At 43.9% G+C, this 26,528-nt stretch overlaps 1 protein-coding gene across 1 annotated transcript in view; it reads left to right on the top strand.

Annotated features, from left to right (window-relative positions):
• The window catches only part of GALNT17 (polypeptide N-acetylgalactosaminyltransferase 17), a 411,497-nt gene that overhangs the window by 285,631 nt on the left and 99,338 nt on the right, over positions 1–26,528 (top strand). The window contains exon 6 of the mRNA XM_058164286.1: positions 10,533–10,650. Within this exon, the coding sequence (XP_058020269.1) occupies positions 10,533–10,650 (118 nt within the window). The remainder of the gene's footprint in view (positions 1–10,532; positions 10,651–26,528) is intronic.

The raw sequence follows: 26,528 nt of genomic DNA, 5'->3' as shown, positions 1-26,528 counted from the left end.
ATATGTTACGCTGGTGGGTTTGTTTGTTTTGATCTGGACTTTCTACCACTTAGAAGAAAGTTTGCAGAGCCTCTCTTTAGCTCAAAGTTGGTAAAACGTTAGTGCCTCAAAGCCATACCAATGAAACATAGAACAATAGGATTGGTAGAATCCTTGGAGGTCTTCTAGTCCAACCTCCTGTTCAGGCTGGAGACCTTATACCAAACGTTGTCCAATCACTTCTTTTTCCAAATTAAAATTCAGTTATAAAGTCAAAGATAAAAACAAACAAAAAAACCAAATTTTTTTTTTATCTTCCTTTCAATATAGGAGAGCCTCCACTTTGTTACAATCCACCAATATAGTCTCCACTTGATTACACAAACAGCTTCCAACTTTCACTTCCTCTCAGACGCCATTTTCAGCAATCTTAATTAAAATGATAGAAAGTTTCTTTTCTTAAAGGGGTAGAAGTCAGGTTCAATACTTGCAGACCCAATGATCGATCACTTGTGTTTGTTCCGTCTGCATCCAGAAATCCAAAAAAGAAAATCACTTGAGCAGAGGTGGTCACTTTCTTTTTTTCCTGCTACTGCAGGAGCGCGCTGGATTTGGAGCTCAGTGGTGGGATTCAAATAATTTAACAACCGGTTCTTTGCCCTAATGATTGGCTGGGTGGACATGGCCATTGTGTGTGGCCAGGGGGTATGACAGGCAGTACTTGGCCTCCTGCACCCCCCTGGGAGCAAAAATGGGCTGTGGGGGGCACCACCCACCTGCACCCTGTTTTGAGCCTAGTAGGCTCCCTGCAGCCTAGGAAGCCTCCTAGTCCTGTTTTTGGGACTAGGAGGCTTCCTGGGACACAGGTATGTGTGTACACTGCACCCCCAACCCCCGCACATAATTTTGGGTCTAGGAGACCTCCCTGCGCTTACCTGGATGCCAAAATGGGGCGCGTGGGAACTCCTAGAAGGGGCGGGAATGGGAGGGGACAGCCAGCAATTTAACTACCGGTTTGTTCAAACGGATGAATCTCACCACTGGTTGACCCACTATTCTCTGTGACAGCTGCTCAAGTAGTGGAAGACTGCTATCACAATATGATTAACTGCTAACATGATATGGCCAAGAACCATGTTGGACGTATCAATGGTATCTCAACAAGTGGGACAGTTCTTGCAGTTTATTTTTCTCCATTCAGTCTAAAAAACCCAAGGTGACTTCCTTTCTCACTCTCTCTATCTGTCTCCGTCTGTCTGTCTCTGTCTCTCTGTCTGCTATTTAACTTGGAATCACTAATCTGTATTGTTGGTGTGTGTGTGTGTGTGAGAGAGAGAGAGGGAGGGAGGGAGGGAGGGAGGGATGGCGAGGGAGAGGGAGGGAGGGAGGGAGAGAGAGAATCTGAAAGGTGCTTTTTCAAGAGGCAACTGACTGGATGGTAGAGAATGAAAGGAATTACAGACATAAATGTAAATACTTCCATTCCTCACCATCCAGTCAGAGCTGAAGAAGCATCTTGGCTGAGAAGTGAAACATCTTCGAGGAAAGACAAAGAAAGGCCAAAAAAACAAAGAAAGTCCAGTTGCCAGAGGGTGAGAGGGGGAGGGGGGAGGGAGGAATGGAGGGGGAAGGAGGGAATAAGTGTGGGGGCAGACAGATTATTCAAGAATGATACAGCTTTACAGCAAGAAGTGCTGCAATGGTTTTTATTATGTTTGAACTTGGAGAGATAGCCATGTGGAGGTGATTCCCCTGTGGTTCTGCACACACCAGTAGAAGAGATGCAATATGTTAACATCATGCAACTAAATACTGTGTAAAATAAGAGTAGGAATTCAGCTGTCCACCATAGGTTGTTTGCCCCATGTGCTTCTTGTCTAACATAAACTCATTTAGGAGATGAGACAGTACAGTATTTTTCGGAGTATAAGATACACCAGAGTATAACATGCACCTTAGTTTTTGGGGAGGAAAATAAGAAAAAAGTTGATTGGCAGATGGATCGACCTCCCGGAATACCCCCAGTCAGCTGTTCCCAGAGGTGAATTTTAGCAACAGGTTCCTTGGATGTGACCTCTGTGCCTTGCTTTTTTTTTGCTTTTTTTTCTGCCTCTGAAAGCCTCCGAAACAGCTTTAGAAAAAAAGCCTCTGAAGCTCATTTGGGGGCTTCTTTTCTGAAACTCTGTTTGGAAGCTTTTTTCCTGAAACTCTGTTTGGAGGCTTCTTTTCTGAAGCTTCACTTCTGATGCTTTTTTCAGCCTCTGAAACTTACATTTGAGAAGCTGGGCAGGGCTACATTCAGAGTATAAGACACACCCAGACCAAAAGGTACGTCTTATATTCTGAAAAATACGGTATATTAACTGAGGTGACCAGAATAGAAAGGATGGGAGAACTGAATCTCAAACCATCAATATCGCGTAGGAATTCCAGGTTTAATAGCATCAGGATTCAGATGATTTCTAAACTTAGCCTTTATCGAAAGTAGGAAGTTTCCTCCCAAAATACCTCTATTAATTTGCTGGCTTCCAAAAACCACACACTTTTGTGCTATTCCCCCCCCCCCAATTTTTCTCTTTTCTTTCACCAAAAGCCCTGGTGGTGTGAAGAGATCTAGTGACACAGTGGTGAAAGTGCAGTATTGCAAGTAAACTCAGACCACAGCCTGGAGTTCGATCCTGACTGACTCAAGGTTGACTCAGTCTTCTATCCTTCCGAAGTTAATAAAATAAGGACCCAGATTGTCCCAAAGGTGCTTTTTCAAGAGGCAAACTGGGCTTTCTTTGTTTTTCTTTTGAAGACGTTTCGCTTCTCATCCAGGAAGCTACTTCAGTTCTGACTGGATGGTGGGGAATGGAAGGATTCTAAACATAAATCCTTCCCTGTCATCCAGTCAGAGTTGAAGAAGCTTTTTGGATGAGAAGTGAAACGTCTTCAAAGAAAAACCGGAAAGTCCAGTTGCCTCTTGAAAAAAAAAATCACCTTTGGGACAACCATGACCTGGATGACTGAGAATCTCCATAGATAAGGACCCAGATTATTGGGGGCAATATGCAAAAATAATGTTTACATTATAAACCATCCAGAAAGTGCTCTAAAGTGCTACGTGGTCAGTGGTGGGATTCAACTGGTTCAGGCCAGCTTGAGTGAGCTGGGAGTTAAATTACTGTCTGGCCCCTCCCCTCCTTTCCTCACCCCTTTCAGGAGTCCCCATGCCCTCATTTTGGCTCCCAGGTAAATGCAGGGAGGTCTCCTAGGCCCAAAATGGGCCGCGGCGAGACAGCACTCTCCCTGCGGCCCGTTTTCACTCCCAGGAGGCTGCAGGGAGGCTTCCAAGGCCTGTTTTCACTTCCCAGGAGGCTTCAGGGAGCCTCCTAGGCCCAAAATGGGGTGCAGGGAGGTGCGGCACCTCCCCCACAGCCCGTTTTTGCTCCCAGTGGGATGCAGGAGGCCAAGTGCTCCCTGTCACGCCCCCTGGCCACACCCACCATGGCCATGCCCACCCAGCCAGTCATTAGGGCAGAGAACCGGTTGTTTAAATTATTTGAATCCCACCACTGTATGTGGTGCTATATAAGCCTAAATGATATTGCTATTGCTTTTCTTAGCAATTCCTGTTCTTTTAGTTTCGGTTAGACCCATTCTCTTGCTTAAAATTTTCAATAAAGCTATATTAAACCAAAAGCAAGTATCTTTCCCCTTTTATCTTACTTTTTCCTCGTAATCACAAATAATGGAGCTGTTCAAGAACCAGGCATTTTCAACATTATTATCTTTGTGAGATGAATTGCGCCAGCTAAATGGTTGTTAGGCATTACAACTTATAAACAGTGAAATAGAATTCTTAAATAGCACACGGTGGAGTTTGGGAAATGAGTCAAGGATTTTATCTTTCTCTCTGAAACTAAGCTCCAGATTTGTATCCATGGACGTATTTATCAAATATTTTAGCGGCACCGAATGAAACTCTCTGATCTCAAAGGGGAAAGCAAATGAAAACATGGATGGGGGTACTGAAAAAGAAACAAAAGAAGCTAGTCCTCAAGGTGCGACCGCTCGCTTAGTGATTGTTTGATGTTATGACAAACCTCTCTGTAACTATGAAAAAGACCTTGAAAAACACCAAGATAGATGTCATTCTTACTAAGTCAACCAGATAGGAAACCCTACCAGAAAAGCTAATTCTACATTATTGTAAAGCTATATTAAGGGAATTTTGCAAGTTTGAAAGAAAAATTCTCCCACTGTTTCCTATACAACTTCAGAAGCTAGGGAGGGTGTCTTCTGAGTCCCTTGTCTGCCCATTATCCAGCTCTGGGATCTGCTGTCTCTTATCTGACATCCCTTAGGCAGAATAACAAAATAACAGAGTTATTGATGGCCCAAAACAGGAGGCGGGGGGTGCAGCGTGCCCCCCCTGGCCTGTTTTTGGGCCCAGCAGTCTGCAGCCTGCGGGGCCCAGGAGGCTGCAGGGAGGCCTGCTGAGCCCAAAACGGGGCGGGTGCAGCGTGCCCCCCCCGGCCTGTTTTTGGGCCCAGCAGTCTGCAGCCTGCGGGGCCCAGGAGGCTGCAGGGAGGCCTGCAGGGCCCAAAACAGGGGGCGGGGGTGCAGCGTGCCCCCCCCGGCCTGTTTTTGGGCCCAGCAGTCTGCAGCCTGCGGGGCCCAGGAGGCTGCAGGGAGGCCTGCTGGGCCCAAAATAGGGGGCGGGGGTGCAGCGTGCCCCCCCAGCCTGTTTTTGGGCCCAGCAGTCTGCAGCCTGCGGGGCCCAGGAGGCTGCAGGGAGGCCTGCTGAGCCCAAAACGGGGCGGGTGGGTGCAGCGTGACCCCCATGGCCTGTTCTTGGGCCCAGCAGTCTGCAGGGAGGCCTGCTAGGCCCAAAACGGGGGGTGGGGTCCACATGCATACATGGGGGCAGGGGGGAGAATGGGGGGGTCATGTGTGAATGCACAGGGGCAGGGGGAGCATGGAGATCTTGTGCGCATGCGCAGGGGGGAGCATTACATTATGGGTGCTGGCACATGTGTGCACTGGCACACACATGCACACTTTCGGCACACAATGAGAAAAAGGTTAGCCATCACTATATACCTATACCATTTTCAGACAGTCTTTTCTTAGACCTCCAGTGATGAAGCACCCACAACTTCTGACGGCAAGCTGTTCCACTGGTTAACGGTTTTCACTGTTAGGAAGGTTCTCCTTAATTCCAGATTGATTCTCTCCTTGATTAGTTTCCATCCATTGTTTCTTGTCTTGCCTTCTGGTGCTTTGGAAAATAAATTGACCCTTTTCCTCTTTGTGGCAGCTCCTCAAATACTGGAATCCTGATATTGTGTCATCCCTAGTCCTTCTTTTCTCTAGACTAGCCATACCCAATTCCTGCAACTGTTCTTCATATGTTTTGGTCTCCAGTCCCTTAATCATCTTAGTCTCTCCACTTTTTCCAAAATCTCAACCTCACAACAAATGGCGACTCTGGATGATGGGTCTTCCAGCAAAGAACTGTGAATGTATCCTTAAAAGAACTTATTCTTTTATTCTTTGCCTGTAGCGAGTAGAATACATTATTTTTCCTGTCATCTTAGCCTTTCTTTGACCTATTCAATTGCTGGGACAAATGTGATTTGCCACAGGGCAACTGACCATGAACATGCTTGTAAACTAGTTGCAATCCTTAAATCTCTATCTGATCTGATCTTGATGAATTGCTTCCCAGTCCTAGGCATCAGTGTATGATGTTATCACGCTGCCAGTCGCAAACTCTGTTTTTCCATTCCCAGGGCAGGCAGTCCTTGACTTATAATAAATTCCTTTAGTGACTGTTTGTGACTCAATGGCACTGAGAAAAGTGACTTAAAACCAGTACTCACAATAAAAGAGTTGCAGTGTCCTCATGGTCACACGATCAAAGATGCTTGGCAACTGGCATGTATTTAAGATAACTTTTATTGTCATTTTTTTTATTGTGAGCGCACTGGCCCACATAAAAAATGAAATTCTGCTGCCTGTTCTCAAAAGAAAGTATGTATATATGTGTGTGTGTGTGTGTGTGTCTGTGTGTGTGTGTGTGTGTGTGTAGGTCTTTGGTTATTTGGGTTTTCTCCCACGTAAATGCAGGTGTGTTAACGAAACACGAAGCTGAAGCCTGAAGATGACGAATGAGACTTGAACAGCGTCATAAGACACTTCAATTTTACAGGAAAACCCGAACAACCAAATATATATATATATATATATATATATATATATATATATATATATATATATATGTATATATATATATATGTATGTGTATATATATATATATAGGTCTTTGGTTGTTCGGGTTTTCTCCTGTGTAAAATTGGAAGTGTCTTGGTGACGTTTCAACGAAGTCTCATTCGTCATCTTCAGGCTTCAGCTTTGTGCTTCTGGGAGCAATGTGTGATCGCAGCTGTTTCTTCCTTTTAACTGCTAGTGGGGGTTTGAACTGATTGGGTGGGAGCTTGGCTGTGTTCTGATTGGGTGGGGGTTTTTTTGTGCTCTGATTGGCTGGGGGTGTGTCCTGTTTGGATGGGGGCTCGGTTGTGTTCAGATTAGTCTGAGTTGCAGGGGGATTTGAACCAGAAGCCAGACCGCAGCTGCAACATTAGCCATTTCAAACCCCTCCAATCCATACATGCAGCAGACTGACACCCACTATGAAACACCCGTGAAAACCTCAGAATATATATATATATATATATACCCATATACATAATATACCTATACACATGCCATACACACACACACACACACACACACACACACTATTTCCCTGAAAATAAGACCTATCCTAAAAATAAGCCCCAGCATGTTTTACATGTGTGCCTAATATTGTTGTGACCCAGGCCCAAGTAGGGAATATTAGATGCAATCAGTTCAAAAACAAACAAACAAACTTTATTAGAACAGCTGAGAATTAACTCATTCTCAGCATAGTCCATACTAAATAAAAACAAATTCTTCATCACACAATTCTTCAGTCTTATCACCAACCTTGGTCTAATTAGGCAAAGGCTTTTCTTGGCAAAAGTTCAAAAGCAGAAGACACTGACAAGAAATAAATGCAGCAAGGCAAGGAGCAAGTCTATCAATTTTGTTTTCCGACAAAGATTCCAAACGTGATTGCTGGTCTTTTAAGCCTTAAGGGAGAGCCCAATCATCTCTTGGCCCTACTCCCGAGTCATCCTCTTTGCTTTATCTGCTCTTGCCTTCTGGTAGCTCTTCTCATGTGTGCATTAGGAACAGGCTTCTCCTGTTCCTCTGCCTCACTACTGTCAGTCTCTGGAGGCTCCGGAGTCTGTACCTCACTCCCTGATGGCCCTGGCCCTACCTCTGCCTCTGACGCAGAGCCCTCATCCGGGCCTTCCCCAGCCTCCAGGACTGGCCCATGTCCTTCCTCAGCCTCATCGCTGTCTGATTCTGTTGCCAGCACTGCAGGCTGCTGGCAGACCACAACAAATATAAGCCCTGCTTCCAAAATAAGCCCTATTTAAAAGCTTGAGCTGCCGGACGCCTGCCTATTCCGTCTGGTTGCTTGTGATGCCGCAACTACAAGGTGAGGTGGGGTGGAGCTGCCTCATGTGCCTGCATTAGCTTACTTCAGGGTCCCTGCAGCCAGACCATCCATGACCCGATAGCCACCTCGCGGCGGCAGCACCAACACCCATGTGCAGCAGGAGCCCACATGACTACTGCCGCACTTCTTCTGCGATGCAACTAAAGGGGGACACCTATTGAAAGAAGCCTCATTTTCTAACAATAACTCCATCAATAGGCACATCAACCTGCTTCCAGCTTACCAAGCATTGAGGCCAGTGGTGGGATTCAAATAATTTAACAACCGGTTCTCTGCCCTAATGACCAGCTGGGTCAGTGTGGCTTGGTGGTCATGTAAATAAATGAATGAATGTGACCGTGTGAGTGTGGCCAACTCAACATCACTCACATTGATGGTCACTTATCCTTAGCTGTTACAATGTAATAACGGTTAACCAGAGAGCAGTTTCTGTAAGCAGGGCAATAAAGATTAGGCTAGAAACAACACCAGAATGTTTCTTTCATGCCTTCCTTACAGAATTAGCCCTGTAAAGTGGAAAAAAACAAAATAAGTTTTCTTCCAACACCCAATTCTCTGAACTGCTTAGAAAGTTAACAGCCGGTTCTCCCGAATAGGTGTGAACTGGCTGAATCCTACCACGGATTGAGGCACTGGGAAATATCCTGCCAGATCAGCAAAGACTGATTTCTATTGGGGAGTAGAGATCGACAGCACCTCACCCCCATTTGGGCATGTAGATTTGTCCTGTGGAGGCATAGCCAGCCAGGCCAAATGCTGAGGAGCCTGGCAGAGCAGCTGCAAGCCATAATAGACATGGGTAATAAGGAACAAGCCGGGGCGGTTACAAGATCATGGGCAAAACAACAAACGAATTTGGTTGATATATCAAATGTGCCTGTGAGGTGGAGGAGAAGTGGTGTGTGTAAAGGGAAGGGGCCGGAGAGAATGCATTAAAGCGATATCTGACAGCTCAGCATCATTCCCCGGGGATGGGTAGCCCAAGCGGTGTATGATAGGGGAGGAAGCAACAGGAGCTAAGCCCCCATCGATTAAAATGTCTGAAGTAAATCAATGATGCATAAAGGCGAATATCTCTTCAATGTTAGTTTTTGCACTCTGACGATGTTAGCAGAGGCTAACAAAAGCTAAGTGGATAATATTTTTTTTTCCAATGATGCTGTAACTTTCAACGGTCATAAAACAAACTGTTCTAAGTCGAGGACTACCTGTACATGCGACTCTGTGCTCCTGAAGGAAACGCAGGGTAGAAATCAAACAAATAATTTGATTCAATCCACATCCTCTTGATACCATTACAAGGCGCACCTGTGAGGGTGCAGAAGAGCATACTGGCTCAGCGGTTCCATTCAATGCATCAAATTAATTGGGTGTCCAGTTCAAAAGGGTGACTCGAGCGCATCAGAGCTTCATCCAGACCTAGTAAATTGTTAGCATGTTGGCGTCTAAGATAATCTTTGAACAACAAAAGAGACCATTGACAAAAATTGGGGCTCATGAATGTTAGCTTTCTGGAAGCTTGATATCCACCGAGCATGAAAAGAAATATCTTCAGGATAACAGTAGTAGAACAAAAGAATCAATTACTCAGAGTAGATTAAAAGAATGAGGTGGGGGAAGGAGCTGGGAAGGTAAATTTGGAATTTGTAGGCATATCACAGCTAATTGCAAAGTAGCTGATTTGATGGAGCCTGACAGTTACAGAGCACAGTAGTTATTTGAAGGCCTGCTGGTCAACTCGTTGTCATCGCTTCATGACCTTCAGGAACAAACTGTCCTGTCCAGATTTAATTTTGTCTTTTCCTGGGTTGGAAACAGAGCGTTCAGCTCTGAGAAGTCTTCAGAGCATTCTCGTGGCATCTCCATCAACCCCAGAGGCATCCTCGCAAATAGAGATACTGTTAAAAGCTGATGCATTGTCCATTCCTTTTTTTTTTAATTAGAAGGAGGTAATTAGATTAATTAAAAGAATCTTAAGTAGAAGATTCTTTCCCAAATTAGCAGGGAGCATCTTATGCACCAAAGGAGGAGGTCTGCAGGCACAAGGACGCTCACAACCATCAGATTGCCTATTGCTGATTTAAACTTCTATCACAACAGGTGTTCTATTGTGATGACACAGTGGTTAGAATGCAGTATTGCAGGCTAATTCTGCAAACTGCTAGCAGTTCGATCCTGACCGGCTCAAGGTTGACTCAGCCTTCCATCCTTTTGAGGTTGGTAAAATGAGGACCCAGATTGTTTGGGGCAATGTGCTGACTTTGTAATCCGCTTAGAGAAGGCTGTAAAGCATTGTGAAGTGATATATAAGTCTAAGGTCTATTGCTAGAACAATTAGACCTCTATCTCTTGGGAAAGATAGCAATAGCAATAACCCTTAGACTTATATACCGCTTTACAGTGCCTTACAGCCCTCTCTAAGTGGTTTACACAGTCAGCACATTGCCTCCAGAAATTTGGGTCCTCATTTTACCCACCTTGGAAGGATGGAAGGCTGAGTCAGCCTTGAACCTGGTGAGATTCGAATTGCCAAATTGCAGGCAGTCAGCAGTCAGCAGAAGTAGCCTGCAGTACTGCACTCTAACCACTGGGGTGAAATCTACTTACCTTTCTTATCGGTTTGGAAGTGTATGTGCCATGCGCATGAGCTCGCTTAGCTTACGCGGGCATCACATACACGCGCAGACCTTCTACACATGCGCAAAATCTTCTGTGCATGCACAGAAGGTAAAAAACGCATTACTCCCTGGTTAAAACCAGGAAGTAATGACACTCGGATGGGTGGGCGGAGCTTTGCTCCACCATCGCTCCTGGATCACCGAACTATCCGGTGATCCGGTCCGATCTGTGAGCATTTCACCCCTGACGCTAACCATTGCACCACCGTGGCTCAAGATATAATCAAACCACAATAACAAAGCACTTTCTTACTTCTCTTCTATTTATTCCTCAGGACGCCAGCTATGATTGGATGCTCTTTTGTGGTGAACCGGAAGTTCTTTGGGGAAATCGGTCTTCTCGACCCAGGGATGGACGTTTATGGTGGAGAGAACATTGAGCTTGGAATTAAGGTTGGTGAGATGATTACAACAAAGCGATTCTTCTTCCTGAGGTAGCTTAGTAAGAACTTGTAAATTGAAAACTGATACTTCCTCCTGGACCGTCCTTTTTGTAAATAAGTGGTTTCTTTCCTTAAAAAAAAATGATTAAGTCTTGTCTCCTAGCATTTCAATGTTTACTATATCTTTAAAAATAAAAGGGTGGGTTGTTGTTTTTTCCCAGATTGCTTCTCAAGAGTCACATAAGGTTCATTCCTAAACCTCCCAAAGAAATTGATAGTGTTTCTGCATAAATACACATCGCTGATATACATGTGAACATCTCTAGAGAAATATTAGCTGGTATCAAGTTCCAATCAGTATCGTTCTCTAAATCGTAGGAATTAATTAGCTATTACTCCGAAGAATTAAAAGGTACTAAATGCTCACTGTTTTCTTTGCTCTGAATCTAAGGCTCACATTGGTTTTCCAGAACAGGGGTCTCCAACCTTGGTCCCTTTAAGACTTGTGGACTTCACAAGTCCACAAGTCTTAAAGGGACCAAGGTTGGAGACCCCTATTCCAGAAGATTTCTGTATTCTGCTAATCAGAAAAGCCCAATTAGATTTCTTTGAGCATTCAGGGGTGTGATGAGAAAGGAGACTCTCCCTTCCATCCCACATATCGGTGAGCAACTGGTGAGACCTTTTGCACAACTCAAGGAATAATAAACAGATTTGGAATTGGTTTCATTTAAAATGTTTTTATTTCATCGGTCATGCCCCATCCCTGAAGACAATTTGCAGCAACACGCTGCGATATTGTTGGCAGTATGCAGACAATCCCTTGTAAGAAGAATAAGGGAGTAACTCATTTTGGGGGGTTTGTTCAAGTTATTTATGGTTCAAGTCGTTGAACCGTAAGTTAAACAAATGAGCTCCGTCTGCATTCTCAGTCGCAAACAAATTAACTAAGGTTAGCAGTTTAAGATTAATCTATTGTTTGATTGCTCCTGTGAGATACTTACTTGAACTTCTACCAAAACAGCCAAGTTAATGTTATTGCCCAAATCCTGTTGCAATCATGGTTTTCATTTCTTTACTGGCCCTTGTTTCTTCCTCTTTCTTCTGTCCAATCTGTTGCTAGGGACTGATGTACTTTGACTGACATACTACTAGAGTCGCTAGATGGAGTAGGCAGCCATAGAAACTAATAAATATATACAAGAACATACTTTAATATAAACATGTGTATTACTATCAGAATCAGGGGTGGTATTCACTTACCTTCGCTACCGGTTTGCAAATGTGAGCGTGCGTGTGCGCTCGCTCGCTTCGCATGCACGCACCACCTCCGCGCATGCGCAGAGCATCAAAAATCAGATATGATGCCATCCGGCGGGTAGGCAGAGCCTCCCAATGCCGCCGCTACCAGTTTGCCCGAACCGGATAGAACCAGCTGAATCCCAGCACTGATCAGAATTACGTAGATTTGATGACTGTAAGAATATGATTAGATTAATTTTGAATCTCTAAATAATATTGTGATTGGTATTAGAATTGTGTATTGAAACATCGAATAATGAAATAATGAATGATGTATCTTAATAAAAATAGATGCAAAGAGCCTTCCTTCCTTCCTTCCTTCCTTCCTTCCTTCCTTCCTTCCTTCCTTCCTTCCTTCCTTCCTTCCTTCCTCCTCCTCCTCCTCCTTCTCTCTCTCCCTCCCTCCCTCCTTCTCTCTCTCTCTCTCTCTCCATAATGTTCTAATGGAGAACATAAGAAGTCTTATGAATGTTCGACCTGTTCACTGTTTGACATGTTCACTGAAGAGAAAGAGTAGGGAAGCACAATACACATTATAATCACTTAACTTCATGGACGCACTGATGATGTTACCTACTTTGGTAATGAAACATCTGCAAGAAAACAACCAAGGTCGGAGAGCACCAAGGACCCCACAGTTCCACTCCGAGGTACTAACATTCTCTTCTATTGCAACCTTACGATCATCATCAGTTTAAGTAAGCAACTGTCACACAGAAGAATGGGGGAAAAAAAGTTTTTAATACTGAGAACACGACTTCGAAGCTAATGGGCTTGAAGGCCAGATAGCTGCCTCTGACTTGATACTCAGGAGACTTTCCTTGATAGTAAGAGCCGTTCAATAATAGAAACGGCTTTCTTGACAGCCATCTATAATCTCCTGTGCCCTCCGTTCCTGCAATTTGATATCATTAGGTTACAGTGTTACAATCAGTGCCATTTAATGCATCTATGGCTAATTACACCCCATTTGCACCCCAGGACAAAAAAAACGGCCCAATCAGGCTATCAATACAGTAGCATTCATCTTTAATGGCATGAGTTTTACTGATTTTTTTTTCCCCACCCGTAAAATAAGCAGAATGAATGCAACCCACTTGCCGCGCCAGCCTCTGCTCTCAAACTTACTCCCACCCCGGCAGGCTGAAAATGAGCTCAGGCCTTGGAAGTAACAGTGGTTATCTGTCTTTAGCAGCAATTAAAATGTCAAGCTAATCTTCTAGGTCATAAATCGAGTTTAAGTTCTGTAGATTTAAGTTTTGTTACCAAGCAGGCTGTGAACAGGGCTAGGCAATTAGACACCGTACAGGTAGTCCTTGTTTAGCTACCACAGTCGGTACTGGTAATTTGGTCATTAAGTGAAGCACCCAATAGGTGAAACTGCAACTGTGTTTAGGATCTTAACGATAGAAGAGAATATTTATAGTTCAGGGTTGAGCTGTGGGATCTCTCTGAGCTTGATTGTTTTCTTGCAGATTTCATTACCACTTTGTACTGATGATGTTACCTAGTTTGGTAATGAAATGTCTGCAAGAAAACAACCAAGCTCAGAGAGCACTTAGAATCTTATTTCAGCTTTCCTTTGCTTTACAGATCTGCAAAGGATCTGTAAAGGATCTTGTAAATGCAAGGATTAGTGGCAAAGTTACTTTTTCATCACCATCATAACTGTGAATGGTTGCTAAATGAGGCAGTTGTTAAGCAAAGACTAACTGTAGTCCAGATAGGTAGGGTACAGTGTTTGGAAGCAAAAACACTACACTACTAACCAGAGCATATAAAACATTTGCTAGGCCAATTCTAAAATACAGTTCGCCTGGAACCCTCACCACATTTCTGACATCAATACAATTGAACGTGTCCAGAAATATTTTACAAGAAGAGTTCTCCACGCTTCCGAATACAACAAAATACCTTATCCCACCAGACTTGAAATCCTAGGCTTAGAAAACTTGGAACTCCGTCGCCTTCGACAAGACCTAAGTTTAACTCACAGAATCATCTATTGTAATGTCCTTCCTGTTAAAGACTACTTCAGCTTTAATTGCAATAATACAAGAGCAACCAATAGATTTAAACTTAATGTTAACCGCTTTAACCTAGATTGCAGAAAATATGACTTCTGTAACAGAATCATCAGTGCTTGGAACACTTTACCTGACTCTGTGGTCTCTTCCCATAATCCCAAAAGCTACACCCGTGAAAACCTCAGAAAACAAATATATATATATATATATATATATATATATATATAATGTTTATATACGATATAATCTTTTTGTGTGATGCTTATATATATATTTGTGACAAAATAAATAAATAAAATAAACCTGACAATAACAAAGGTTTCACAACAGGAATTGTCACAAGCCATTCTCCAGGCTTATTTGAGAACTCAGTTATAATTTCCCTTGGCTTTCTGCCTCTTACGATGCTGGTATCTATCCAGGTTGGATGGAGAAAGCTTCTGGGACACCCTTCCATATCTTGGTGAGACCTGATATACCATATTTTTCAAAGTATAAGACACACTTTTCCCCCCCTAAAAGAGATTGAAAATTTGGGTGCAATTTATACTCCGAATGTAGCCCTGCCCATCCTCCGGCCCCCACCCTTTGGCTTTCGCGCATCCTCTTCCTGGCTGCAGAGATTGCCACAGACAACGGCTTGCATTTTTGGGCTCTGCACCTCGTGTTTTCAGCCTTTCATCTCAACGATCCGTTTGAGAGCCGTTCAAGGCTGCGGGGATCGCCAAAGCACATTGCCGTTGATCGCCACCTCCACGCATCGCATTTTCAGCCTCTGCACATCGCATTTTAGGCCACTGCTTGCCCCATTTTTGGCCTCTGCGCATCACATTTTTGGGTGGCGATAAGCGACGATGTGCTTTGGCGATCTCCGCAGCCTTGAACGGCTCTCAAACGGAGTCTTTGGAGGCTGAAAACGTGAGGCACGGAGCCCAAAATGGAACCCCAGAACAGCTGCTGCCTTGTCTTACCGCTTCTGCGCTTTGCCTGCTTTACTCACTGGGGCTCCTTCCAAAGATCAGCTGTACTTTTGAAGCTGCTTATCAGCCCCAACGTAGTGCGTGTGAGCGAAGCGATCGTGCGCGCACATGTGTGTGTGTGATCACAACCAGTGAACTAATGTGCTGAAGCTGACCAGGCTAAGGACACTAGCTAGATGAATACCTGGTAGGAAGAGGCAGAATTCCCCCCACCCTATTTTCCTCCCCCCAAAATAAGGTGTGTCTTATACTCCGGAGCCTCTTATCCTCTGAAAAATATGGTACTTGGTTCCAAGCTCCTCTTTCTCACGGATGAGCATGTCACCACTGGGCATCTTCCTCCAATTTCCTTCTACTCCTTTTCTGCTCCTCCTGTTCTTCTTCAGCTTCTGTTGAAGATTCAGGAGAAAAAGCCACAAAGAGAAGAGATTGAGAGATGAGATTGGTTTTAGTGTGCTGTGAGCACAGGGTGGTTGTGATTTTCTTTGATTTTGATCTAATGTGTTTTACGTACTTGGTCATTCTTGCTTGTAAAGCTTAGGATATGATGTGAAGCAAGACAAATCCATTTTTAATAAATCAGGGTCAAGCTAACCATGACTTAGCACGATGTGTAAATTTCATCAGGTATTAAAGACAGAGACCAATCAATGTTAACAAGATAAACGGAGAGCTCATACTTGGTGGATGCCCGTATAGCTTTTAATGCAAAGGAGCTGCACTGCAAGAGATCTTAGGATGGAGATATTTCAGCTTGACTTGGTCTCTTTTCCAAAGCAGAAAATGCTAAGGAGCAGCAATAATTTCAGTCCTCTTCCATCAGCCTCTGAAAGGCTCCAAATGTTAGAAATGGTTTAACTAACAAAGAGCAAGGAAAGAAAAAAAAAAGAATTTCCCAAATGGTACTTGCTATTTTTAACTCTCAGTTTATCATTAAACTGATGACGAGGCATAGGTCGCTGCTTCAAGAATAGGCAAAGTGAAATCTAAGGGAGGCCAAATCAAGGTATTTGCAAGCCATGTTGATTTCAGACTTGCATTCATTCATAAACATGCTACTACTTCTAGTTCTACAATGTTTTGTGTTTAAAAACAACAACCTCATAAAGCTTTGTATATATTTTCTGTGACGTCCTTGGCGTTCTCTGAGTTTGGTTGTTTGCTTGCAGACGTTTTGCTACCCAACTAGGTAACACCATCAGTGTTAATGAATGTGGGGTTTGCCCCCTGTTTTATCTGGCTAGTCCTGCCAAAATTGGTGAATGTGTGGTTTTCTGTTTGGTAGTTCCTTGGTTTGGATATTGTTTTCTGCTTGATTGTTTGTCTGGTGTTAATCCCTGATTATCTGGGTTTTGGTGTTGTGATCTTTTTGTTTCCTTCTTAGCTTTTTGAATACTCTGTAAATGTTGTTTATCTCTATGTGTCTACTAAAGATTGACTTGCCTAAGTTCCATATTCCCAGGAATTCCCTAGCGTTTTTGGATTGAGCTTGATCTGGGTTGCTGATAGTTTCCCAGTTGAAAGTATGGTTAAGTCTGTCCATATTAATATATCTTTATGTATTTCTAAAGATATGTAATCTAGATGCATTAATTTATAGGTCCATTTGGTGGTGGTGGGTGGTTTTTCTTGAGTGCAAAATAAAGTCTCCTATAAGTCAAGCTTAGGGCTAGTGACTCAGCGGTTAAGATTCTGGGCTTGTCGATTGGAAAGCCTGCAGCCCAGTTCGAGACCCGAGCAACACAAGATGGGGTGAGCTCCCATCCTCACCTCAACTCCTGCCAACCTAGCAGTTCAAAAACATGCAAATGCAAGTAGATAAATAGGCACCACTTCAGTGGGAAGGTAACAGGGCTCTGTGACATCATGCTGGCCATATGACCACAGAAATGTCTTTGGACAGTGCTGACTCAATGGTCTTGAAATGAAGATGAGCACTGTTCCCTACATTGGCAATGGCTAGCGGAGTAAAATCTGCAGGGACTCCTTTACATTTTTTTTCAAAGTCAGGCTTGACTCTGTATTGACCCATTCATGAAGTTTTCTTGGCAACTTTTCTCCCTCAAATTACACAGTCTAGCATAGGAAAATCCCAGGGCATCCCCAGCCCTGGGATTTTCTGGTGGTCTCCTATCCAACTATAAATCAGATCCAACCCAGCTATGCTTTTGGAGTTCCTGCCCATTGTATTTTGCACATATATTGCATAAATAGGCAAATGCAAAATTTGAAATAGAACAACAAAATGCAAAATTTGAAATAGAACAACAAACCAAGCTGTGTATTAGCTCGGTAAGTATAGGTGAGATCAGTCCACTTGGAAATGTAAACCAAATAAATCCACAGATCAGTGATGAAATTCATTTTTTTTACTACCCATTTTGTGGGTGTGGCTTGGTGGGCGTGGCTTGGTGGGCATGGCAAGGGAAGGATACTGCAAAATCTTCATTTCCTCCCCACTCCAGGAGAAGGATACTGCAAAATCTCCATTCCCATCCCACTCCCGGGGAAGGATATTGCAAAATCACTCCCGGGGAAGGATATTGCTTGACATAGTGTAAGTTGCCCTGAGTCTTTGGAGAAGGGCGGGATATAAATGTAAATAAAAAAAAAATCTCCATTCCTGCCCCACTCCAAGGGAAGGATACTGCAAAATCCCCATTCCCACCCCACTCTGGGACCAACCAGAGGTGGTATTTGCCAGTTCTCTGAACTATTCAAAATTTCTGCTACCGGTTCTCCAGATCCTGTCAGAACCTGCTGGATTTCACCCCTACCACAGATGAGCATCCTAGTCTGAAAGGCAGTTATGAAGCTGTAGTAACTTTGGTGAGCTGGAAACGGCACAAGCATTTTCTATAATCCTTAATTGGCTACAAAAAGGAGGCATGGAAACCCCATTTTCAAAATGTGTCAAATTCAAGTGTGGGTTGTATAGACATACAAATAGCACAGCTCTCTTTGAGCTGCAGTATAAGGGGAAAAAATGTTATGGGATAGACACGGTTTGTCTTCTTAGATCTGATGCAGACTATCTATCTTTCTGCCAGGAGTTGTAAAGTGTTATATTACTGTGCAATCGCAAAGGTTACTGTGAATCACTAACAATAAAAAGCAACACTCCAAAGCTGGGAAAATGTCAGAGGTTCAGTTTGTAATATTTGCTTATTCCGAGATGCCTTGATGCTGCTTCAATAAACCCTTGCCAATCTCAGCCCACAGTCTCCCATGTAAATTCTGAAGGGAATTTGATGCCAGCTGTTTATCCTGATTGCGGAAAACAGATATGACAGGCACAAACAACCAGAGCCACACATGCAGAGTTCAATATAACTACTTTATTGTCTTCTGCCTATAGTGCAGGAATCTCCTCAGACTGGAAGCCTTCCCTTGGAAACAAATAGACAAGGCCCCAAGGAACTGGTAGCTATTTCATTGTTTTAGCAAATGGTTAATGTTGTAGATGATTGTCCCTTGTGTTTTGGTCATTTCTGTACACTGCCCAGAATGATGTTGTTTGAATCGGGTGGGTCAAGGAAGTGCTTCAGATAAATAAATAAGCAAACAAGCAAACAAATGGATGAGACGAAATAATAAATTGTAGAGTTTAGAAGAACCCATACAGTTAGAACGATTAACCAGTGGAACAACTTCACCTCCAGAAGTTGTGAGTGCTCCATCACTGGAGGTTTTTAAGAAGCGATTGGACAGCCATTCGCCTGGAAGGATATAGGGTCACCTGCTTGAACAGGGGGTTGGACTGGAAGACCTTCAAAGTCCCTTCCAACTTTGTTATTTATTTATTTTTTATTTTATTTTATTTTATTTGTCACAACATCATACAAAAAGATTATATAGTATATACACATATAAACATATATAGGAAGAAGAAAAGAAAAACAATAGGACAGGAACGGTAGGCACGTTTGTGCGCTTATGCACGCCCCTTATGGTCCTCTTAGGAATGGGGTGAGGTCAATAGTAGAAAGTTTTTGGTTAAAGCTATTAGGATTATGGGAAGAGACCACAGAGTCAGGTAAAGTATTCCAAGCACTGATGATTCTGTTGCAGAAGTCATATTTTCTGCAATCTAGATTAAAGCGGTTTACATTAAGTTTAAATCTATTGGTTGCCCTTGTATTATTGCAATTAAAGCTGAAGTAGTCTTTGACAGGAAGGACATTACAATAGATGATTCTGTGAGTTAAACTTAGGTCTTGTCGAAGGCGACGGAGTTCCAAGTTTTCTAAGCCTAGGATTTCAAGTCTGGTGGGATAAGGTATTATTCTGTTGGCTAGTTCACTGTAGGGATAGGGCCTTCTCTGTGGGGGCTCCTGCCCTCTGGAACGAGCTGTCTCCGAGGCTTCGCCAATTCCCCGACCTTTGGACCTTCCGCCATGAGTTGAAGACTCTTTTATTCCATCGAGCCAGGCTAGCCTGACTAAGTAATTTTAAATGGGGTTTTAGTTTTTTGTATTAGTTAGTTTTTAAATATTTTGGCCATTATTTATATAAATTTTAGTTTGTTTTTAATGTGTATTTATTGTATCTTTTAAATTGGCTGTAAACCGCCCTGAGTCCTTCGGGAGAAGAGCGGTATACAAATGCAATAAATAAATAAATAAACTGTTTCTCAGTCTCAACAACTTTAAGTTCAGGGGTGAAATGTCCCAGTTTGGACAGGATAGCCTAATCCGGTAGCGATGGTGGCAGGTGGTTTGGAGAACCAGTAGCAAAAATCCCTACCCTGCCCCCACATGCCCAGCTGAACCGCGTGATCATCAGAGGCTTTTTTCTTTGGCCGAAAAGATGCTTTTAAAAGTAAAACAAAAGCCTCTGGTGATCCGGCAACTCAGCTGGGATCGCCAGAGCCTTTTAAAAGCATTTTTTACAACCTCTTCGGCTGATTAAAAAAATGCTTTTAAAAGTTAAAAAAAAAAGTTGGCCACGCACACCCAGTCACATTAACACCCCACCCCCATCAAGCCAGGCCCACAGAACTGGTAGTAACAAATTTTACATTTCACCACTGTTTAAGATGATAGGACTTCCTCAGAAATCCCAGCCAGCAAGAATAGAATAGAATAGAATAGAATAGAATAGAATAGAATAGAATAGAATAGAATAGAATTTTTATAGGCCAAGTGTGATTGGACACACAAGGAATTTGTCTTGGTGCATATGCTCTCAGTGTACATAAAAGAAAAGATACCTTCATCAAGGTACAACATTTATAACACAAATGATGGTCATAGGGTACAATTTAACACTTAATGATATAACATTTAATGATAAGCATAGAGTACAAATAAGCATTCAGGAACAATCTTGCTTAGCTTCACCTGCTGCTTCCTGTTTGTTAGGAAGCTTGTGATCCACTTACAAGTCTGTTCCGGTACCTGTAGCTGGTTTAGTTTAGTTAGAAGAATGTCTGGAATGATGGTATTGAATGCTGAACTAAAGTCTACCTACCCTTGCATAGGTCTTTGGAGACTCAAGATGTTGTAGGATGTAGTGCAGAGCCATATTAACAGCATCATCTGTTGATCTATTTGCTCGGTATGCAAATTGCAAGGGGTCTAACAGCGGATCCGTGATGGTTTTCAAGTAGGAAAGCACTAGCCTTTCAAAGGTTTTCATGACTACAGATGTTAAAGCAACTGGTTTGTAGTCATTCAGTTCCTTGATGGTGGGCTTCTTCGGCACTGGGATGATGGTAGAGCGTTTGAAGCAAGAAGGAACATAGCACATCTCTAGTGATTTATTGAAAATATGGGTGAAGATGGGGGCCAATTGGTCAGCACAGACTTTTAAGCAAGAAGGAGTTATCTTGTCTGGGCCTGGCGCTTTTCCTGGCTTTTGTCTGTGAAATAAGTCCTGCACTTCCTTTTCTGTGATCACTAGGGGTTGTGAATCCAATGGGATGGGGTCAGTTGTAGGAGGCTTGGCTGTTGTTGGTGTGTCTGAGATGGGGGTTGTGGAGATAGGTGGCTGTAGTTTCCTTTCAAACTCATTAAGTAAGTTTAATGTAGTAAAACTCATTCAGGTCATCTGCCAGTTGTTGATTACCTTCAGCCTGGGAAGGAGGTTTGCCATAACGGGGGATATTTTTAAGAGTTTTCCATGTTTGCTGGTTCATTTGCTGAAAACTGATTCTTTAGCTTTTCAGAGTAGCTTCTTTTTGCTGCTCTGATCTCCCTTGTTAGTGCATTTCTGGCCTGATTGTACAGCATTTTATCACCTTTTCTGTAGGCTTCCTCTTTGGAATGACATAGCTGCTTAAGTTTATGTGTGAACCAAGGTTTGTTGTTACTGTATATTCGCAAGTTCCTTGTAGGTACACATAGGTCTTCACAGAAGCTGACATATGATGTTACAGTATCTGTGAGTTCATCCAGGTCTGCAGAGGTATCTTCAAAAATATTTCAATCAGTGCAGTCAAAGCATGCCTGTAGCTTTAATTTTGCCTCTTCCGTCCAGGTCTTCACTGATTTAATTGTAACAGGAATTACAACAATAAGATATCTAATGAAGTAATTAAGACAAAAATGATTATTTTATTTAAAAAACCAGTAATTTTGCTCAATCTTTCTAATTAAAAAAAACCATTTTACCGCATTTTTTTTCCTGAGTATGACACATACAATCTCACAACTGAGCCTACAACAGTAATCTAAGGTGATTTTTGCAATTGTCACATGAGTTCAGACAGGCCTTTGGTGCTGTCAGGCAAAGCAGGCGAATCTCTCAAGATTTCACAGTTTGAAAATGCTTAGGAGCATTTCCCCCCAATCAATAGGAGATGGGAAACTGTTAAACAGTGTGAAGAATGCTGTGTTGCTAAGCCTGCGTTGAGACTTTAATCCTTTGTAGAATATTTTCTTTCACTATGAATTTAAAAATCACTTTCCTCTTTCCTCTTTATCAGAATAAGTGGGAAAATTCTACTTTCAGATTTGCAAGACTGATGTCAGCGTTACCAGGTAGACCAGACAGGAACTGTGGATAGATAAACAAATTCTACTTTATTTGTGAAAGATATATTAACAGAATCTCTTGTAAGTCTGCAAAAAAATTTCTCCCATAGTCTGAGAAATTAGGAAAGATCTTTTCTGAGCCTCTTGCCCTACCCATTGTGGCAACCAAAACTGGATGCAGTATTCCAAGTGTGGCCTTAACAGTGCAGTATAAAGCAGTACTAACAGATTAGATTAGATTAGATTAGAGATTAGATTAGATTAGATTAGATTAGATTAGATTAGATTAGATTAGATTAGATTAGAATAGATTAGATTAGATTAGATTAGATTAAAGAGTTGGAAGGAACTTTGTAGGTCATCTAGTCCAACCCGCCGCCCAAGCGGGAGACCCTACACCAGTGATGGTTAACCTTTTTGGTGCTGAGTGCCCAAAGTGCGTGTGCAGGTGCGCAAATGCACACACGGGTGGCCAAACCCCCAAAATGTCCCTCATGCATGCATGTGTGTCCCCCACGCATGTGCCCCCGTGCATGCACCCTTTCTTCCCGTGCCCCATTTTGGCTTCCAGGTTGGTGCAGGAGGCTTTCCAGGCCCAAAATGGGGCACAGCACCTCTTGCACCAACCTGAAGCCAAAACGGGGTGAGGGGGGCACAGCACAAGGCCCCCCATGCCCCATTTTGGTCCTTTAAAGCCTCCTGCACAAACCTGCATTCCCCCCGGTGCATGCACAGGCGCATGTGCAGCAGAGACTTGAAGACCAGCTGGCCGGCGGGAGGCTCACATTCATGCGCAGTGGAGCTGGGCTGGAATGACGGCTGGCGTGCCCTCAGAGAGGGCTCTGTGTGCCACCTGTGGCTTGCGTGCCATAGGTTCACCATCACGGCCCTACACTATTTCCGACAAATGGCAGTCCAGTCTCTTCTTGAAAGCTTCCAGGGATGAAGCTCCCATAACTTTGGAAGGCAACCTGTTCCATTGGTTCATTGTTCTAACTGTCAGGAAATTTCTCCTTATTTCCAGGTTGAATCTCTCCTTGTTTAGTTTCCATCCATTATTTCTTGTTTGGCCTTCGGGTGTCTTGGGAAATAGCTTGACCTCTTCCTCTCTGTGGCAGCCCCTCAAATATTGGAACACTGCTAGATTAGCCATCCCCAGTTCCTGCAACCGTTCTTCATATGTTTTAGCCTCCAGTCCCCTAATCATCTTTGTTGCTCTTCTCTGCACTTTTTCTAGAGTCTCAACATCTTTTTTTATAGTGTGGTGACCAAAACTGGATGCAGTACTCTAGGTGTGATCTTACTAAGGCTTTATAGAGTGGTATTAGTACCTCACTTGATCTTGATTGTATCCCTCTGTTAATGCAATTTAGGATTGCATTGGCTTTTTTGGCTGCTGCTGCACACTGCTGGCTCGTATTTAGCTGGTCGTCCACTAAGACTCCAAGATCCCTCACTTATTTATTTATTTATTTATTTATTATATTTGTATACCGCCCTTCTCCCGAAGGACTCAGGGCGGTTCACAGACAAAAAACAACAGAAAACATATAATAGATTAAAAACAGCTAAAGAATAGATAGTTGAATTCAATTGATGCTCTAACTTTTGAATACAAATTTAAAACCTCATTTAAACCCCTTTTTTAAAAATCCCAATTTAAAAAACTACATTCAGGCTAGTCCTGCTCTTCGAAACAGCAACGTCTTCAGCTCGCGGCGGAAGGACTTGAGATCGGGAGTTGCGAAGCCCCAGAGAGCTCGTTCCAGAGGTAGGGGCCCCCACAGAAGGCCCTCCCTAGAGGTCGCCAGCCGACATTGTTTAGCTAGCGGTATCCGGAGGAGTCCTCTCTGTGAGGCGCACTGGTCGGTGAGAGGCTAATGGTGGCAGTAGGCGGTCCCGTAAATATCGGCCCTAGGCCATGGGCGTTTAAAGGTGATGACAAGTACCTTAAAGTGAACCCGGAAGACCACTGGGAGCCAGTGCAGGTTACGCAGGAGGGTGTTACATGGGAGCCAAAAGGTGCTCCCTCTATCACCCGCAGCCGCATTCTGGACCAGTTGGAGTCTGCAAAAAATTTCTCCCATAGTCTGAGAAATTAGGAAAGATCTTTTCTGAGCCTCTTGCCCTACCCATTGTGGCAACCAAAACTGGATGCAGTATTCCAAGTGTAGCCTTAACAGTGCAGTATAAAGCAGTACTAATAGTTAGATTAGATTAGATTAGAGAGTAGATTCGATTAGAATAGATTAGATTAGATTAAATTAGATTAAAGAGTTGGAAGGGACCTTGTAGGTCATCTAGTCCAACCCGCCGCCCAAGCGGGAGACCCTACACCAGTGATGGTTAACCTTTTTGGTGCTGAGTGCCCAAAGTGCGTGTGCAGGTCAATGCACAATGGCCAAACCCAAAATGTCCCTCATGCATGCATGTGTGTCCCCCACGCATGTGCCCCCGTGTATGCACCCTGTCTTCCCGCGCCCCATTTTGGCTTCCAGGTTGGTGCAGGAGGATTTACAGGCCCAAAATGGGGCACAGCACCTCTTGCACCAACCTGGAAGACAAAACACGGTGAGGGGGGCACAGCACAAGGCTCCCCATGCCCCATTTTGGGCCTTTAAAGCCTCCTGCACAAACCTGCATTCTTGCATGCACAGGCGCATGTGCAGCAGAGACTTGAAGACCAGCTGGCCGGCCTCATTCATCGCAGTGGAGCTGGGCTGGAATGAGGCTGTGCTCAGAGAGGGCTCTGTGTCCACCTGGCTTGCGTTAGGTTCACCATCAGAACACTATTTCCGACAAATGGCAGTCCAGTCTCTTCTTGAAAGCTTCCAGGGATGAAGCTCCCATAACTTTGGAAGGCAACCTGTTCCATTGGTTCATTGTTCTAACTGTCAGGAAATTTCTCCTTATTTCCAGGTTGAATCTCTCCTTGTTTAGTTTCCATCCATTATTTCTTGTTTGGCCTTCGGGTGTCTTGGGAAATAGCTTGACCTCTTCCTCTCTGTGGCAGCCCCTCAAATATTGGAACACTGCTAGATTAGCCATCCCCAGTTCCTGCAATCGTTCATCGTATGTTTTAACCCTCTAATCATCTTGGTTGCTCTTCTCTGTACTCTAGAGTCTTAACATCTTTTTTTATAGTGTGGTGATGAAAACTGGATACAGTATTCTAGGTCTGATCTTACTAAGGCTTTATAGAGTGGTATTAGTACCTCTCTTGATCTTGATTGTATGCTGTTAATGGAATTTAGGAGCTGCTGCTGCACTGCTGGCTCAGATTTAGCTGGTCGTCCACTAAGACTCCAAGATCCCTCACTTATTTATTTATTTATTTATTTATTATATTTATACCGCCTTCTCCCAAGGACTCAGGGCGGTTCACAGACAAAAACAACAGAAAACATATAATAGATTAAAACAGCTAAAGAATAGATAGTTGAATTCAATTGATGCTCTAACTTTGAATACAAATTTAAAACCTCATTTAAACCCCTTTTTAAAATCCCAATTTAAAAACTACATTCAGGCTAGTCCTGCTCAAACAGCAACGCCTTCAGCTCGGCGGAAGGACTTGAGATCGGGAGTTGACGCCCCAGAGGGAGCTCGCCCAGAGGGTAGGGGCCCCACAGAGAAGGCCCTCCCTAGAGGTCGCCAGCCGACATTGTTTAGCTGACGGTATCCGGAGGAGTCCCTCTCTGTGAGAGCGCACTGGTCGGTGAGAGGCTAATGGTGGCAGTAGGCGGTCCCAGAAATATCCCGGCCCTAGGCCATGGAGCGTTTAAAGGTGATGACAAGTACCTTAAAGTGAACCCGGAAGACCACTGGGAGCCAGTGCAGGTTACGCAGGAGGGTGTTACATGGGAGCCAAAGGTGTTCCCTCTATCACCCAGCGAGCCGCATTCTGGACCAGTTGGAGTCTCCGGGCACACTTCAAGGGAGCCCCATGTAGAGATTACAGTAGTCCAGGCGGGATGTAACAAGGGCATGAGCGACCGATAAGGAAGCCCGATCCAGAAAGGCGTAACTGGCGATCAGGCGAACCTGATGAAAGGCTCCCTGGTGACGGCTATCATATGATCTTCTAAAGACAGCCGTGCATCCAGGAGGACGCCCAGATTACGAGCCCTTTCCGTGGGGGCCAATAGTTCGCCCCAATGGTCAGTGATGGAATTAGCTGACTGTACCGGGCCGCCGCATCCACAGCCACTCGGTCTTGGTGGGATTGAGTCTGAGTCTGTTCCTCCCCATCCAGACCCGCACGGCCTCCAGGCACTGGGACATCACTTCAACAGCCTCGTTGGGGTGGTTAGGTGGAAATATAGAGCTGAGTATCATCAGCGATAGATGACAACTCACCCCAAGACCACGGATGATCTCACCCAGCGGCTTCATATAGATGTTGAACAGAAGAGGCGAGAGAACCGACCCTGGCACCCCACATAAGAGGCGCCTTGGGGTCGATCTCTGTCCCCCCGTCAACACCGTCTGCGACCGGTCGGAGAGGTAGGAGGAGAACCACCGATGAACAGTGCCACTCACTCCAAGTCCCTCGAGTCGGCGCAGCAGGATACCATGATCGATGGTATCAAAAGCCGCTGA

Source organism: Ahaetulla prasina, chromosome 1 (assembly GCF_028640845.1).
Source record: "Ahaetulla prasina isolate Xishuangbanna chromosome 1, ASM2864084v1, whole genome shotgun sequence".
In the NCBI taxonomy this organism is placed as follows: Eukaryota; Metazoa; Chordata; class Lepidosauria; order Squamata; family Colubridae; genus Ahaetulla; species Ahaetulla prasina.
Note: the sequence above shows the minus strand (reverse complement) of the source record. Positions and strands in the feature narration are given on the sequence as shown.